At 46.5% G+C, this 15115-nt stretch overlaps 1 protein-coding gene across 1 annotated transcript in view; it reads left to right on the top strand.

Annotated features, from left to right (window-relative positions):
- The window catches only part of LOC135054532 (zinc finger protein 585A-like), a 105477-nt gene that overhangs the window by 45575 nt on the left and 44787 nt on the right, over positions 1-15115 (top strand). Inside the window, exon 6 of the mRNA XM_063957675.1 lies at positions 145-553. Within this exon, the coding sequence (XP_063813745.1) occupies positions 145-553 (409 nt within the window). The remainder of the gene's footprint in view (positions 1-144; positions 554-15115) is intronic.

Below are 15115 nucleotides of genomic sequence, written 5' to 3'. Positions count from 1 at the left end.
AGGGTCTCGCCAATATACCAAAGTGACTGTAACTATGTGATCTGTAGAGGAGCTGTGTGTGTCTTATACACTGATATTATACTGTTTACTATCAAATAATGAAATAAGCCTTATTATAAAGTGTTCATTATTGTTGGTATTTAGGGTGAAGATAGGAGTAATGTGACTGATATGAAGGTAGAAGATATAGAGGGAGAAAAAGAGACGTATGTGACTAATATGAAAGCAGAAGATATAGAGGGAGAAGAAGAGATGTATGTGACTGATATGAAGGCAGAAGATATAGAGGGAGAAGAAGAGACGTGTGTGACTGATATGAAGGTAGAAGATATAGAGGGAGAAAAAGAGACGTATGTGACTGATATGAAAGCAGAAGATATAGAGGGAGAAGAAGAGATGTATGTGACTGATATGAAGGCAGAAGATATAGATGGAGAAGAAGAGACGTATGTGACTGATATGAAGGCAGTAGATACGGAGGGAGAAGAAGAGACGTATGTGAGGGGTGATCTGCAGTGTAAGGAGGAGGAAATCCCTACAGATATCAGCACAGGTGAGCAATAAACACTTTATTTTATTTATTTACAGTTCCTTATATAGCGCATCAAATTCTGTTGCTCTTTACAATTGGAAACAGTGATAAAATAAAACCAAACGAGTGAAAACAGTCCGATAACAAGAATAGGTAATAACAGAAATTCATAGAGGTAGGACGGCCCTGCTTTCAAGCTTACAATCTATAGGGAAGTAGGCATTGATAGACAACGATAGGTGTTGACTATTGCAAAAAGGTCCACCAGATTGCAAAAGTCCTTGGTGGGCTGTATGATATCGTTACACAGCAATGTTGGCCTGGTGTCGGGAGGATGGGAAAGTGAAGAAAGTAAAAACATGTGAGGTTATGTGTGGACTCTACAGTGGGGATGTAATTGGAAAGTAAAGTATATGAAGCTATGTGGGCATTTCCAGAATTCGATAAACTCACCTTCAGGAATTGCTTAAAGTTTTGGAGACTAGAGGCGAGTCTTATTGTGCGTGGGAGGGCATTCCACTATTTTATTACAGAATAGAGTCCCATATTCTCCTTCCTCAGTCACTACAGCAATATCTCATTCTACACCCTATTCTGTCAGTACAAACTAATGAGAGATATGTATCTGACCATTGGAGGAGTCCAGAGCCATCAGCCCCTATTATACTCCTGCTCTCCCATTCACATCATGTCACTGTATGTTACCAGTCCAGAGATCTGACCAGTCTCCTCACGACACTCTCTGGTGTATCATATACATCAGGGGACATCAGCCCCTATTATACTCCTGCTCCCCCTCACGTCATATCACTGTGTGTTACCAGCCCAGAGATCTGACCAGTCTCCTCCCCACACTCTCTGGTGTATCTCATACATCAGGAGTCATCAGCCCCTGTTATACTCCTGCTCTCTCCCTCACATCATGTCACTGTGTTACTAGCTCCGAGAACTGACCAGTCTCCTCCCCACACTCTCTAGTGTATCTCATACATCAGTAGCCATCAGTCCCTATTATAGTCCTGCTCTCCCCCTCACATCATGTCACTGTGTGTTACCAGCACAGAGATCTGACTTGTCTCCTCCCCACACTCTCTGGTGTATCTCATACATCAGGGGACCTCAGCCCCTATTATACTCCTGCTCTCCCCCTCACATCATGTCACTGTGTGTTACCAGCCCAGAGATCTGACCAGTCTCCTGCCTACACACTCTGGTGTATCTCATACATCAGGAGCCATCAGCCCCTATTATACTCCTGCTCTCCCCCTCACATCATGTCACTGTGTGTTACCAGCCAAGAGATCTGACCAGTCTCCTTCCCACACACTCTGGTGTATCTCATACATCAGGAGCCATCAGCCCCTATTATACTCCTGCTCTCCCCCTCACATCATGTCACTGTGTGTTACCAGCCCAGAGATCTGAACAGTCTCCTCCCCACACTCTCTGGTGTATCATATACATCCGGGGACATCAGCCCGTATTATACTCCTGCTCTCCCCCTCACATCATGTAATTTTGTGTTACCAGTCCAGAGATCTGACCAGTCTCCTACCCACACACTCTGGTGTATCTCATACATCAGGAGCCATCAGCCCCTATTATACTCCTGCTCTCCCCCTCACATCATGTCACTGTGTGTTATCAGCCCAGAGATCTGACCAGTCTTCTTCCCACACTCTCTATGGTGTATGTTATACATCAGGAGCCATCAGCCCCTATTATACTCCTGCTCTCCCCCTTACATCATGCCACTGTGTGTTACCAGCCAAGAGATCTGACCAGTCTCCTTCCCACACACTCTGGTGTATCTCATACATCAGGAGCCATCAGCCCCTATTATACTCCTGCTCTCCCCCTCACATCATGTCACTGTGTGTTATCAGCCCAGAGATCTGACCAGTCTTCTTCCCACACTCTCTATGGTGTATGTTATACATCAGGAGCCATCAGCCCCTATTATACTCCTGCTCTCCCCCTCACATCATGTCACTGTGTGTTACCAGCCCAGAGATCTGACCAGTCTTCTTCCCACACTCTATGGTGTATGTTATACATCAGGAGCCATCAGCCCCTATTATACTCCTGCTCTCTCCCTCACATCATGTCACTGTGTGTTACCAGCCCAGAGATCTGACCAGTCTCTTCCCCCATATTCTCTGGTGTATCTCATACATCAGGAGCCATCAGCCTGTATTATAATCCTGCTCTCCCCTCACATCATGTCACTGTGTTACTAGCTCCGAGAACTGACCAGTCTCCTCCCCACACTCTCTGGTGTATCTCATACATCAGGAGCCATCAGCCCCTATTATACTCCTGCTCTCATCCTCACATCATGTCATTGTGTGTTACCAGCCCAGAGATCTGACCAGTCTCTTCCCCCATACTCTCTAGTGTATCTCATACATCAGGAGCCATCAGCCTGTATTATAATCCTGCTCTCCCCTCACATCATGTCACTGTGTTACTAGCTCCGAGAACTGACCAGTCTCCTCCCCACACTCTCTAGTGTATCTCATACATCAGTAGCCATCAGTCCCTATTATAGTCCTGCTCTCCCCCTCACATCATGTCACTGTGTGTTACCAGCCCAGAGATCTGACCAGTCTCCTGCCTACACACTCTGGTGTATCTCATACATCAGGAGCCATCAGCCCCCATTATACTCCTACTCTCCCCCTCACATCATGTCACTGTGTGTTACCAGCCAAGAGATCTGACCAGTCTCCTTCCCACACACTCTGGTGTATCTCATACATCAGGAGCCATCAGCCCCTATTATACTCCTGCTCTCCCCCTCACATCATGTCACTGTGTGTTACCAGCCCAGAGATCTGAACAGTCTCCTTCCCACACACTCTGGTGTATCTCATACATCAGGAGCCATCAGCCCCTATTATACTCCTGCTCTCCCCCTCACATCATGTCACTGTGTGTTATCAGCCCAGAGATCTGACCAGTCTTCTTCCCACACTCTCTATGGTGTATGTTATACATCAGGAGCCATCAGCCCCTATTATACTCCTGCTCTCCCCCTCACATCATGTCACCGTGTGTTACCAGCCCAGAGATCTGACCAGTCTTCTTCCCACACTCTATGGTGTATGTTATACATCAGGAGCCATCAGCCCCTATTATACTCCTGCTCTCTCCCTCACATCATGTCACTGTGTGTTACCAGCCCAGAGATCTGACCAGTCTCTTCCCGCATACTCTCTGGTGTATCTCATACATCAGGAGCCATCAGCCTGTATTATAATCCTGCTCTCCCCTTACATCATGTCACTGTGTTACTAGCTCCGAGAACTGACCAGTCTCCTCCCCCCACTCTCTGGTGTATCTCATACATCAGGAGCCATCAGCCCCTATTATACTCCTGCTCTCACCCTCACATCATGTCACTGTGTGTTACCAGCCCAGAGATCTGACCAGTCTCCTCACGACACTCTCTGGTGTATCATATACATCAGGGGACATCAGCCCCTATTATACTCCTGCTCTCCCCCTCACATCATGTAATTTTGTGTTACCAGTCATGAGATTTGACCAGTCTCCTCCCCACACACTCTGGTGTATCTCATACATCAGGAGCGATCAGCCCCTATTATACTCGTGCTCTCCCCCTCACATCATGTCACTGTGTGGTTACCAGCCCAGAGATCTGACCAGTCTCCTCCCCACACTCTCTGGTGTATCATATACATCAGGGGACATCAGCCCCTATTATACTCGTGCTCTCCCCCTCACATCATGTAATTTTGTGTTACCAGTCCAGAGATCTGACCACTCTCCTCCCCACACACTCTGGTGTATCTCATACATCAGGAGCCTTCAGCCCCTATTATACTCCTGCTCCCCCTCACGTCATATCACTGTGTGTTACCTGCCCAGAGATCTGACCAGTCTCCTCCCCACACACTCTGGTGTATCTCATACATCAGGAGCCTTCAGCCCCTATTATACTCCTGCTCTCCCCCTCACATCATGTCACTGTGTGTTACCAGCCCAGAGATCTGACCAGTCTCCTCACGACACTCTCTGGTGTATCATATACATCAGGGGACATCAGCCCCTATTATACTCCTGCTCTCCCCCTCACGTCATGTCACTGTATGTTTACAGCCAAGAGATCTGACCAGTCTCCTCTCCACACTCTCTGGTGTATCTCATACATCAGGAGCCATCATCCTCTATTATACTCCTGTTCTCCCGTCACATCATGTCACTGTATGTTACCATCCCAGAGATCTGACCAGTCTCCTCATGACACTCTCTGGTGTATCATATGCATCAGGAGCCATCAGCCCCTATTATACTCCTGTTCTCCCCTCACATCATGTCACTGTGTGTTACCAGCCCAGAGATCTGACCAGTCTCCTCCCCACACTCGCTGGTGTATCATATACATCAGGGGATATCAGCCCCTATTATACTCCTGCTCTTCCTCTCACATCATGTCACTGTGTGTTACCAGCCCAGAGATCTGACCAGTCTCCTCCCCACACTCTCTGTGTATCATATACATCAGGGGATATCAGCCCCTATTATACTCCTGCTCTTCCTCTCACATCATGTCACTGTATGTTACGAGCCCAGAGATCTGACCAGTCTCCTCCCCACACTCTCTGGTGTATCATATACATCAGGGGATATCAGCCCCTATTATACTCCTGCTCTTCCTTTCACATCATGTCACTGTGTGTTACCAGCCCAGAGATCTGACCAGTCTCCTCCCCGCACTCTCTGGTGTATCTCATACATCAGGAGCCATCATCCACTATTATACTCCTGCTCTCCCCCTCACATCATGTCACTGTGTGTTGTCAGCCCAGAGATCTGACCAGTCTCCTCCCCACACTCTCTGGTGTATCATATACATCAGGGGACATCAGCCCCTATTATACTCGTGCTCTCCCCCTCACATCATGTAATTTTGTGTTACCAGTCCAGAGATCTGACCACTCTCCTCCCCACACACTCTGGTGTATCTCATACATCAGGAGCCTTCAGCCCCTATTATACTCCTGCTCCCCCTCACGTCATATCACTGTGTGTTACCAGCCCAGAGATCTGACCAGTCTCCTCCCCACACACTCTGGTGTATCTCATACATCAGGAGCCTTCAGCCCCTATTATACTCCTGCTCTCTCCCTCACATCATGTCACTCTATGTTACCAGCCCAGAGATCTGACCAGTCTCCTCACGACACTCTCTGGTGTATCATATACATCAGGGGACATCAGCCCCTATTATACTCCTGCTCTCTCCCTCACGTCATGTCACTGTATGTTACCAGCCAAGAGATCTGACCAGTCTCCTCTCCACACTCTCTGGTGTATCTCATACATCAGGAGCCATCATCCTCTATTATACTCCTGTTCTCCCGTCACATCATGTCACTGTATGTTACCATCCCAGAGATCTGACCAGTCTCCTCATGACACTCTCTGGTGTATCATATGCATCAGGAGCCATCAGCCCCTATTATACTCCTGTTCTCCCCTCACATCATGTCACTGTGTGTTACCAGCCCAGAGATCTGACCAGTCTCCTCCCCAAACTCGCTGGTGTATCATATACATCAGGGGATATCAGCCCCTATTATACTCCTGCTCTTCCTCTCACATCATGTCACTGTATGTTACCAGCCCAGAGATCTGACCAGTCTCCTCCCCACATCTCTGTGTATCATATACATCAGGGGATATCAGCCCCTATTATACTCCTGCTCTTCCTCTCACATCATGTCACTGTATGTTACCAGCCCAGAGATCTGACCAGTCTCCTCCCCACACTCTCTGGTGTATCATATACATCAGGGGATATCAGCCCCTATTATACTCCTGCTCTCCCCCTCACATCATGTCACTGTGTGTTACCAGCCCAGAGATCTGACCAGTCTCCTCCCCACACTCTCTGGTGTATCTCATACATCAGGAGCCATCAGCCCCTATTATATTCCTGCTCTCCCCCTCACATCATGTCACTGTGTGTTACCAGCCCAGAGATCTGACCAGTCTCCTCCCCACACTCTCTGGTGTATCTCATACATCAGGAGCCATCAGCCCCTATTATATTCCTGCTCTCCCCCTCACATCATGTCACCGTGTGTTACCAGCCCAGAGATCTGACCAGTCTCCTCCCCACACTCTCTGGTGTATCATATACATCAGGGGATATCAGCCCCTATTATACTCCTGCTCTCCTCCTCACATCATGTCACTGTATGTTACCAGCCCAGAGATCTGACCAGTCTCCTCCTCGCACTCTCTGGTGTATCTCACACATCAGGAGCCATCAGCCCCTATTATACTCCTGCTCTCCCCTCACATCATGTCACTGTGTGTTGTCAGCCCAGAAATCTGACCAGTCTCCACCCCACACTTTCTCATACATCAGAAGACATCTGTTACTATTCTTCTCCTTCTCCTGTTATAGCAGTGAGCAGCACAGTTGGTGTAATGGCAAGCATTACTGAATCACAGAGGTGAGGTTGTGGGTTCCAGTCCCTTACTGCATGGAGTTTGTATTTTCTCCCTGTTCTTTTATGGGTTTCCTCCCACAATCCAAAAATTATACCAGCTGAGCAACTAGTGTATATGTGTTTGCCTATGTGGTAAGGAATATAGACTGTTAGCCCCTGGGACTGAGGTAAGTGAGCGGATATTCTCTGTAAAGTGCTGAGGAATATGTATGTGCTATATATGGATAACTGGTAGCGAATGATCATGCATACCCCTGATCGGATCAGCTCCGGCTGCCAGGTTTGTCTGCTGTCCCTCATGTGGGTGTGACTGACCTCCCCCTGACCTTAGCTGCTGCCCTGATCTTGTGGTTCTCACGCTGTGCACCAGAAATGCGTCATTCCCAGCTCTGCTAACAGTACATTACGCGTATACTGCCCACTGTGTGCGAGCCTGGAGGCAGCAGTATTCCGTCACCTGATGTGAGGATATGGGGCTCACAGATCATTTCCAGTATTAGATGGAAAGGTGAAATGTTTATGATTAAGGACAAGTTGCACCACAGCATGGCACTCAGTAACAGGAGCAGAGAGTCCAGTAATGTCCCGTGGCTCGGGACAGTCTGCCGTTGATCCAACGTACGTTTCAGCAGGGGTGATGTATAGAGGCAGTGACCAGGATAAGGGGCCGGTGACGGGTCTAAATAATCCCAAAGTTATTTGTCCCACACGGCCTCTTGGCAGAGCATCAACGCTTATCCACTATCAGAGACAATCACTGACTGCAAAGCTCTCCGGTAGCCATTCTTACCCCCTCTCACCCCCAATAGCGTAATCACTCAGGAGTGTCTGAAGCTCCCCTTCCACTCATGACTTAAAATAATAGTCCTAGTAAAGAATAATACATTTTGACATGAATAACTTGATTGCATTTACATAAACTGAATCTGACTGATATATTGTGTATTGTATATTTGCTTAGTTCTTATAATGTAGTAAGGGGAATGGGTCACCTCAATCTGCTCCCACCTGCTCTGCTCCCTTCTGTCCAGTCCCTCCCCCAGCTGTGACTCCTGACTTCATCTTTGCTCTCCTCTCCGTCCCCTCAAAATACAAGACAAAAGTGTAGGATACAGATACTTATCACCCACCCAAAAGCTCAGACAGATGACGGAGCAGATGTGTGGTTACGTTCTACAAAGATGGGCGACACAAAGATATTACAGAGACACTGGCAGGTACTTTGTGCAGATGAAGATTTAGACAAAGGTGTGGGCGATACAATCTCCAGCTGGAGAAGATCAAGAAATCACTTTTTCAATGGACAACTAGTATATGGACAATTGATAGTTGTGAGCTATTCGTTCATTATTTCTCCGGCTGGGTCCACAGGTTATCCACAGGATAACAATGGGATATGATGGAGCGATAGCGGATTGGCACCAAAGATCACAAGCTTTCAGTCCTCCCAGGATGCAATGGGCTCGTCCATATATCCCCGCCCACTGGCTCAGGCAAATCAGTTTTTTGTTTGGTGCTGCAGGAGCCACACCATGGTCACAGGGCTGCTGTGTTCTGCCAGCCCTAAGCTTTATTATTATATTTTTAATAGTCTAACTATGTTTTTGAGTGATCTTTCCTAACAGCATCTTAAACGCATATTGGAAAGAGTCGCTCCAACAACGCTTACCCACGGTACAAGTACTGTGTCGACGGGCGTCTGTGTCTGATATACTAGCAGGTCCACCAGACGTTACCAGGCTGTGGCCGGAGCACGGGGAGAAGGTAAGGCACCGGTTCCACTTAGAAGGCGAATACGGACACAGCCGCACTGGTTTGGGAGGAGACTACCAAACAGTAGCTGATGCACCGCCACCACGGATGCTCCAGAGCTAGGCTTTAGGGATCATAAAGTGCCAGTAATGGTATGAGGCTGGGATCCCTAGGGTTGATGTCAGCATGGGCAGTCAGACGCTCTCCTGTTCGCCCCTCCCCCCAGTTCATGACCAGTTTCCGTCGGTCTCCTGCCATGAACTGTTGCCTCACTTCCGTCTCAGACGCTACCACGAGGTGTCTCGGTCGCAGCATAGGCCGCTGCGTCTGTGTACACTAAACTCTACCGCGAGGAGACCCAGTCGCAGGACAGGCGTCTGTATGACCGGTGCGCTTGTATGCACAGTGCGTCTGTGTTCACTTAAAGTTCCCGGAGCGACAGTGTACACTAGTATCGTCTGGATCCACTCGGCGTTTGCTAACATATTGATCGATCTTGGAAGTGAGGTGAGTCTCCCTGTATCCCACTCTACTGAGTACGTGTTATACAGCACTACAATTCTTTCTACTTTTGTCAGTATAAATAGTTACATTTAAGTGCCTATTGCATATGAGTCTGTACATTACTGTGGTTTTCTTCGCATTGCGTCTGAATACGTTTGGATCTGTTGTGCTCAAATGACTAATATATAACATGTGACTGACTGCTAGTGTGATTGCTGACTTTATATATGTTTGTCAGTGGTTTCTTCTGAATCTCAATGCTGGTGCATGGGATGGGGTCAGATTGATATCACTTTAATAAGGTAAAGTGATTACAGTCACTAAGTGTGTAGTACACTGTGAAAAGCTGATAATTTATCATGTCTAAGAGCGGCAAAAGTGACGAGGTTACACTGACAGTAACACCAACACTTATAACATGTTTGTCCTGCAAAACGGGATTATCCTCTCAGGATCTGGCACATGATGTGCAAATTGTTTTGATTTTCAGCAGATTGCAAGGCAGATCCCTGTTCAACTGCAGGTAGATCCACCTTGGGCGATGTTTGCACAGACCGTGTCCAGTATAGCTGAACTGGTAATTCCTACAGCTTCAATACCAGCAGTAGGATACACTATTAACCCATACATGCAGCTCCCTTATTACGGTATATCCACTACAGCTCAGGATACACAGCAAGCTGATAAACCGGGTGTAAATAAATCATAAAATTCACAGGCTACACAGGATGATACATCAGATGATGATAGCTCTATGTACTCTGCTTCATCATATCAAGAACAGGTGGAAGGTATCAGCTCAGTGGATATAGCTGAATTAATTGGAGCAATGAAGGCTATTCTGTCCTTAGAGGATTCAGCAGAGCCAGTGTTAAAAACTAAGGCACCTATGTTTAAACGTCCCAAAACAGTTAGGGTCGAGTTTCCAGGATCAGATCAGCTGACGAAACTCATGGAAGAAGCTTGGGCTGCACCCAATAAAAATATAGAATTCCCAGAAAATGGGATTCCAATTACCCTTTTCCAACTGGGAACTGTTTAAAAAGGGAAGTGCCTCCTAAGGTAGATACGCATGTCATTCGATTAGTGCGAAAATTTATATTGCCTTTGCAGTCAACGTCATTGAATGATGTCACAGAAAGGAGAGTGGATGGGTTTTTTAAAACCATATTTTCACTGTCGGGGGTAGTCATAAGGCCAGCTATGGCTTCAGCTTGGATGGCAAAAGCAGTAGCTGAATGGGCTGAGGTACTGGAAGACGGGCTTTCAGCACCTACCCATATAGCTCACATGAAACAGGCTGCAGTATTCTTAGAAGAAGCGGCAATAGATATGGGTACTATTGCTTCTAAAGTATCAGCCTTAAAAGAAGCTGCTCGCAGAGCAGTTTGGCTGCGTACGTGGAAAGCTGATTCAGAATTGAAAAAGGTTCTGGAATCTTTGCCTTTTGTGGGGAATATTCTGTTTGGTAAGGAATTGACAGATATTCTGGAATCAGAGGCAGAATCCAAGAAGGTCAGGTTTCCTGCCACATATAACCCAGACCTAAGGGTCCGGTTTTTCGGCCATTTCGCAAGGAAAAGCAAAAGGAAAAAGTGATCGTAAGCAGCCCCAATACAATAAGTTTGGTAAGGCAAAGAAGCATTAGGCCACCAGAGGGCCAGCTTCCAACCCAGAAGATAAGCCATCAGCCTGATGGTGCGGGCCTCCGCCTGGGGGACCCCAGGGTAGGGGGCCGACTTCTTCCTTTTGCACAGATATGGCAGCAGTCTACAACAGATGCCTGGGTGCAAGAAGTGGTATCTCTGGGTTATGTTTTCCCTTTCAAGAAGCAGCCTCCTCAAAAGTTCTTCTGCACCAGCCCGTCACGGATAGAGGCGAAGGCCAGAGCCCTGCAAGAAGGAGTTCAGAAATTGCTTCAGTCAGGATTAATTATTCCAGTACCCCCTGCACAATGGGGACAGGGTTTTTACTCCATCCTGTTTTTGGTTCAGAATGGGTCGTTTCGGACGATTCTCAATCTCAAAATGTTAAACAAATACATTTTGGTACCACGGTTCCACATGGAGACTTTACGCTCCATAGTTTTATCTATGGAACCAGGGGATTACATGGTATCCCTAGATATACAGGATGCTTACCTGCATGTTCCTATAGCACTGTCTCATCAGTGTTACCTCAGGTTCGCCATCCTCCATCAACATTTTCAGTTCCAGGCCTTACCCTTTGGGTTAGCCACAGCTTCCAGAATATTTACCAAGATTATGGTGGTTATGGCAGCTTATCTCCGAAAGCAGGGGATAAGAATTTTTCCATACCTCGACGATATTTTCATCCTGACACTGTCCCAGGAATTGTGCTTGGGCCATCTCCAGCAGACAATAACTTGTCTACAGACCCACGGATGGCTCATACATTGGGCAAAGTCATCTCTGATTCCATCACAACAGATGATTCACTTGGGGGCTTTATTGGATTCAAGTCTGCAGAAAATATTTTTCCCTCGGAACAAAATATCCAAGGTGCAGTTAAGGACTCAGGAGTTGTTACACAGTCAAACATTATCAATTCAACATTCGACATGGTGGAGTAGGCACAGTTCCCCTCAAGACCTCTGCAGCATCTGATTCTGTCCAAATGGAATGGAGTACATCAGACGATAAAGTAACATACCATAGTACTTTCAGAAAAAGTAAGACATCCAATCTAGACAAGGGGAGACCCTTTTGGATATCCGATTGGGAGATCCTGACAACAGATGCCAGTATTCAGGGCTGGGGAGCAGTGTCCGGAAAATTATGGTTCCAAGGACAGTGAACCACAGAAGAAAGTTGCCTGCTAATAAACCTGTTGGAGCATCGGGCCATATACATGGCACTGATTCAGGCAAAAGACACTTTGCAAGGAAAACCAGTCCAGATCCGCTCAGACAATGCGACGGCAGTAGCGTACCTCAACCATCGGGGAGGGACTCGCAGCAAAAAAGCAATGAAGGAGGTAAGTCACATACTAAAATGGGCAGAACTCCATCTTCCAGCATTGTCCGCAGTGTTCATTCCGGGAGTCCTAAACTGAGAAGCGGATTTTCTCAGTCGACACGCCATTCAAGCAAGCGAATATGCTCTACACCCGGAAGTCTTTCAGACTCTGGTAGACAAGTGGGGTTTGTCAGAGATAGATCTCATGGCGTCCCATCTGAACAACAAAGTGCCAGCATACGGGTCAAGAACAAAGGATCCCGGAGCGATCTTTCTGGACGCTCTATCAATGAAATGGGATTTTCATCTGGCATATCTGTTTCCTCCGATCATCTTGCTACCCAAGGTGGTGTGGAAAATAAAGCAAGAAAAGGGTGCCGTGATTCTAATAGCTCCGGCTTGGCCCAGAAGGCATTGGTACACAGATCTGCAAAGTATGTCAATGGATGCTCCAATTCTGCTCCCTCAACGTCCAGATCTACTGATGCAGTGTCCTTGTTATCACAGGCAGCTGGATCGACTGTCGTTGACGGCGTGGTTCTTGAAACCTCTATCCTGAAGTCAAGAGGATTCTCACAACAGGTAATTTAAACAATGCTCAAAGCAAGGAAACCCTCCTCAGCTCGCATTTATCACCGAATATGGCAGACCTATATTCATTGGTGCAGTAAAGGAAATATAGACCCAAAATCTTTCCAAGTTTTCAGGGTCTTAGATTTCCTTCAAGCAGGAATGGATAAGGGTTTGAAGGTGGCTTCCTTGAGAGTGCAAGTATCAGCATTGACTGTATGGTTCCAAAAGAAAATTGTCAAATTACAGGATGTGCGTACTGTTTTCCAGGGAATGCTGCGCATTCAACCGGCTTTTGTTCCTCCGGCAGTGCCTTGGGTCTTAAGTCTAGTTCTCAAAGCCCTTCAAGTTGCTCTGTTTGAACCACTTAATAAAGTGGATCTGAAATTGTTGACTGCTAAAGTTTTCTTTCTACTGACTATGACATCAGCTAGAAGAGTGTCAGATTTAGGAGCGCTGTCATGCCGTTCTCCTTTTCTGATTTTTTTTATCCAGATAAAGCAGTTCTCAGAACTAGGTCTGGGTATCTTCCTAAGGTGATGTCTAAATTCCACCTTAATGAAGAAATTATAGTCCCGGTTTTCAGGTATCGGGACTGTCTGCGGGAGAAGCGTCGCTAGACGTAGTTCGGGCATTAAGGAACTATGTGGATCGTACCAGTGCCATCAGAAAGACAGATTCTCTCCATTCTTTACGGATTTCACAAGAGAGGATGGCCTGCTACTAAACAGACGCTAGCAAGATGGCTTCGAATGACGATTTCAGAAGCGTATTCTCAAGCTGATCTCCCTGTTCCGGCTAATGTCTTGCTCACTCTACTCGTAAGGTAGGTCCTTCATGGGCAGCACAACATGGTGCTTCAGCAGAACAGATATGTAAGGCAGCCACATGGTCTTCCATTAACACTTTCATTAGACATTATGCCTTGTATACTTTTGCCTCTCATGACGCTAAATTCGGGCGCAAGGTTCTCCTGTCCAATCAGGAGTATACCCACCACTAAATTGCTTTGGGCTAAATTGCTTTGAGAAATCCCATTGTTATCCTGTGGATAATCTGTGGACCCAGCCGAAGAAATATACGTTATGGTAAGAACTTACCGTTGATAACGGTATTTCTCCTATGTCCACAGGTTCCACAGGGATCCCACCCTGATGCAACTGATTTGGGGATCTTTATACTCGCTAAACTCTTCCCTCTTGCATGGAAGGGTGTGCAATGTGTGTTCTTCTCGCCTGAATAGGGCTCTACATGATGCTCCTGCCTAAATGCTTTGGAATACAACTGATTTGCCTGAGACAGTGGGCGGGGATATATGGACGAGTCCATTGCATCCTGGGAGGACTGAAAGCTTATGATCGTTTGGTGCCAATCCGCTGTAGCTCCATCATATCCCATTGTTATCCTGTTGAACCTGTGGACATAGGAGAAATACCGTTATCAACGATAAGTTCTTACCATAACTTATATTTCTTCATCAATTTAGCAGGCAAAGGGTCTAGAGGTGATTCCAAGTGTTGAATTTGCATTTTTAACCTGTTGCTGTGAACCCACAACATGCAGTCAAATGAGCTCTCATACAGGCTGCAGAAACAAAATCAGACAGATCGCAGGGACCTTCTGTGGCCAAATCAACAAATTTATATTGACCTATCCGTATAGTATCCCATCTTCCACCTATTGTATCACACCATTCTCCCCAAAATCTCCCTTTTTTTCAAACACACCAAACACATTTTCACTCAGTAAATTGGGATGTATTCCTCCCTTTCTAGAAATAACTCAGCAATCTTATATCCTGAAACCACCCAAAAACACTAAAAAAACTTTGTTGACCTTTTGTGTGTCAACCATGCCCACGTCAACCTAATGACCATGTCGACCTTCCATATATGTTGACCTAGACATGTGTCAGCTTTCGGTCAGTGTCGACCTATTTACTGTTGACCTTCAGTCGTCAAACTAGTGACTGACGACCTAAAGTCCGGATACCAGTTTAATTACTTATTTTTAGATTTATATATTATATTTTAAGGCAGTAGTTCCCAAACTTGGTGCCGTGAGGCACTTCCAGAGGTGCTTCAGGTTGGTGGTCCAGCACTAGGGTGCGATGATTCAACAAAGTTTGGGAAACACTGTTATAAGGCAATTCTTTCCTCTGCCACTGTAAATTGTGCGGCAGTATCAGCAAAGATGGTGTTGATGAGCTTCTGTTTCAGTGTGGGGCTGAAGGGATCTGCCCACACAGAAGATAAAGGGTGGACAGACAGTCCAGGTGGGGACTGCTGTTA

This window comes from Pseudophryne corroboree, chromosome 3 (genome assembly GCF_028390025.1).
Source record: "Pseudophryne corroboree isolate aPseCor3 chromosome 3, aPseCor3.hap2, whole genome shotgun sequence".
Lineage (NCBI taxonomy): Eukaryota > Metazoa > Chordata > Amphibia > Anura > Myobatrachidae > Pseudophryne > Pseudophryne corroboree.
This window is presented reverse-complemented; position numbering and strand designations above follow the sequence as displayed.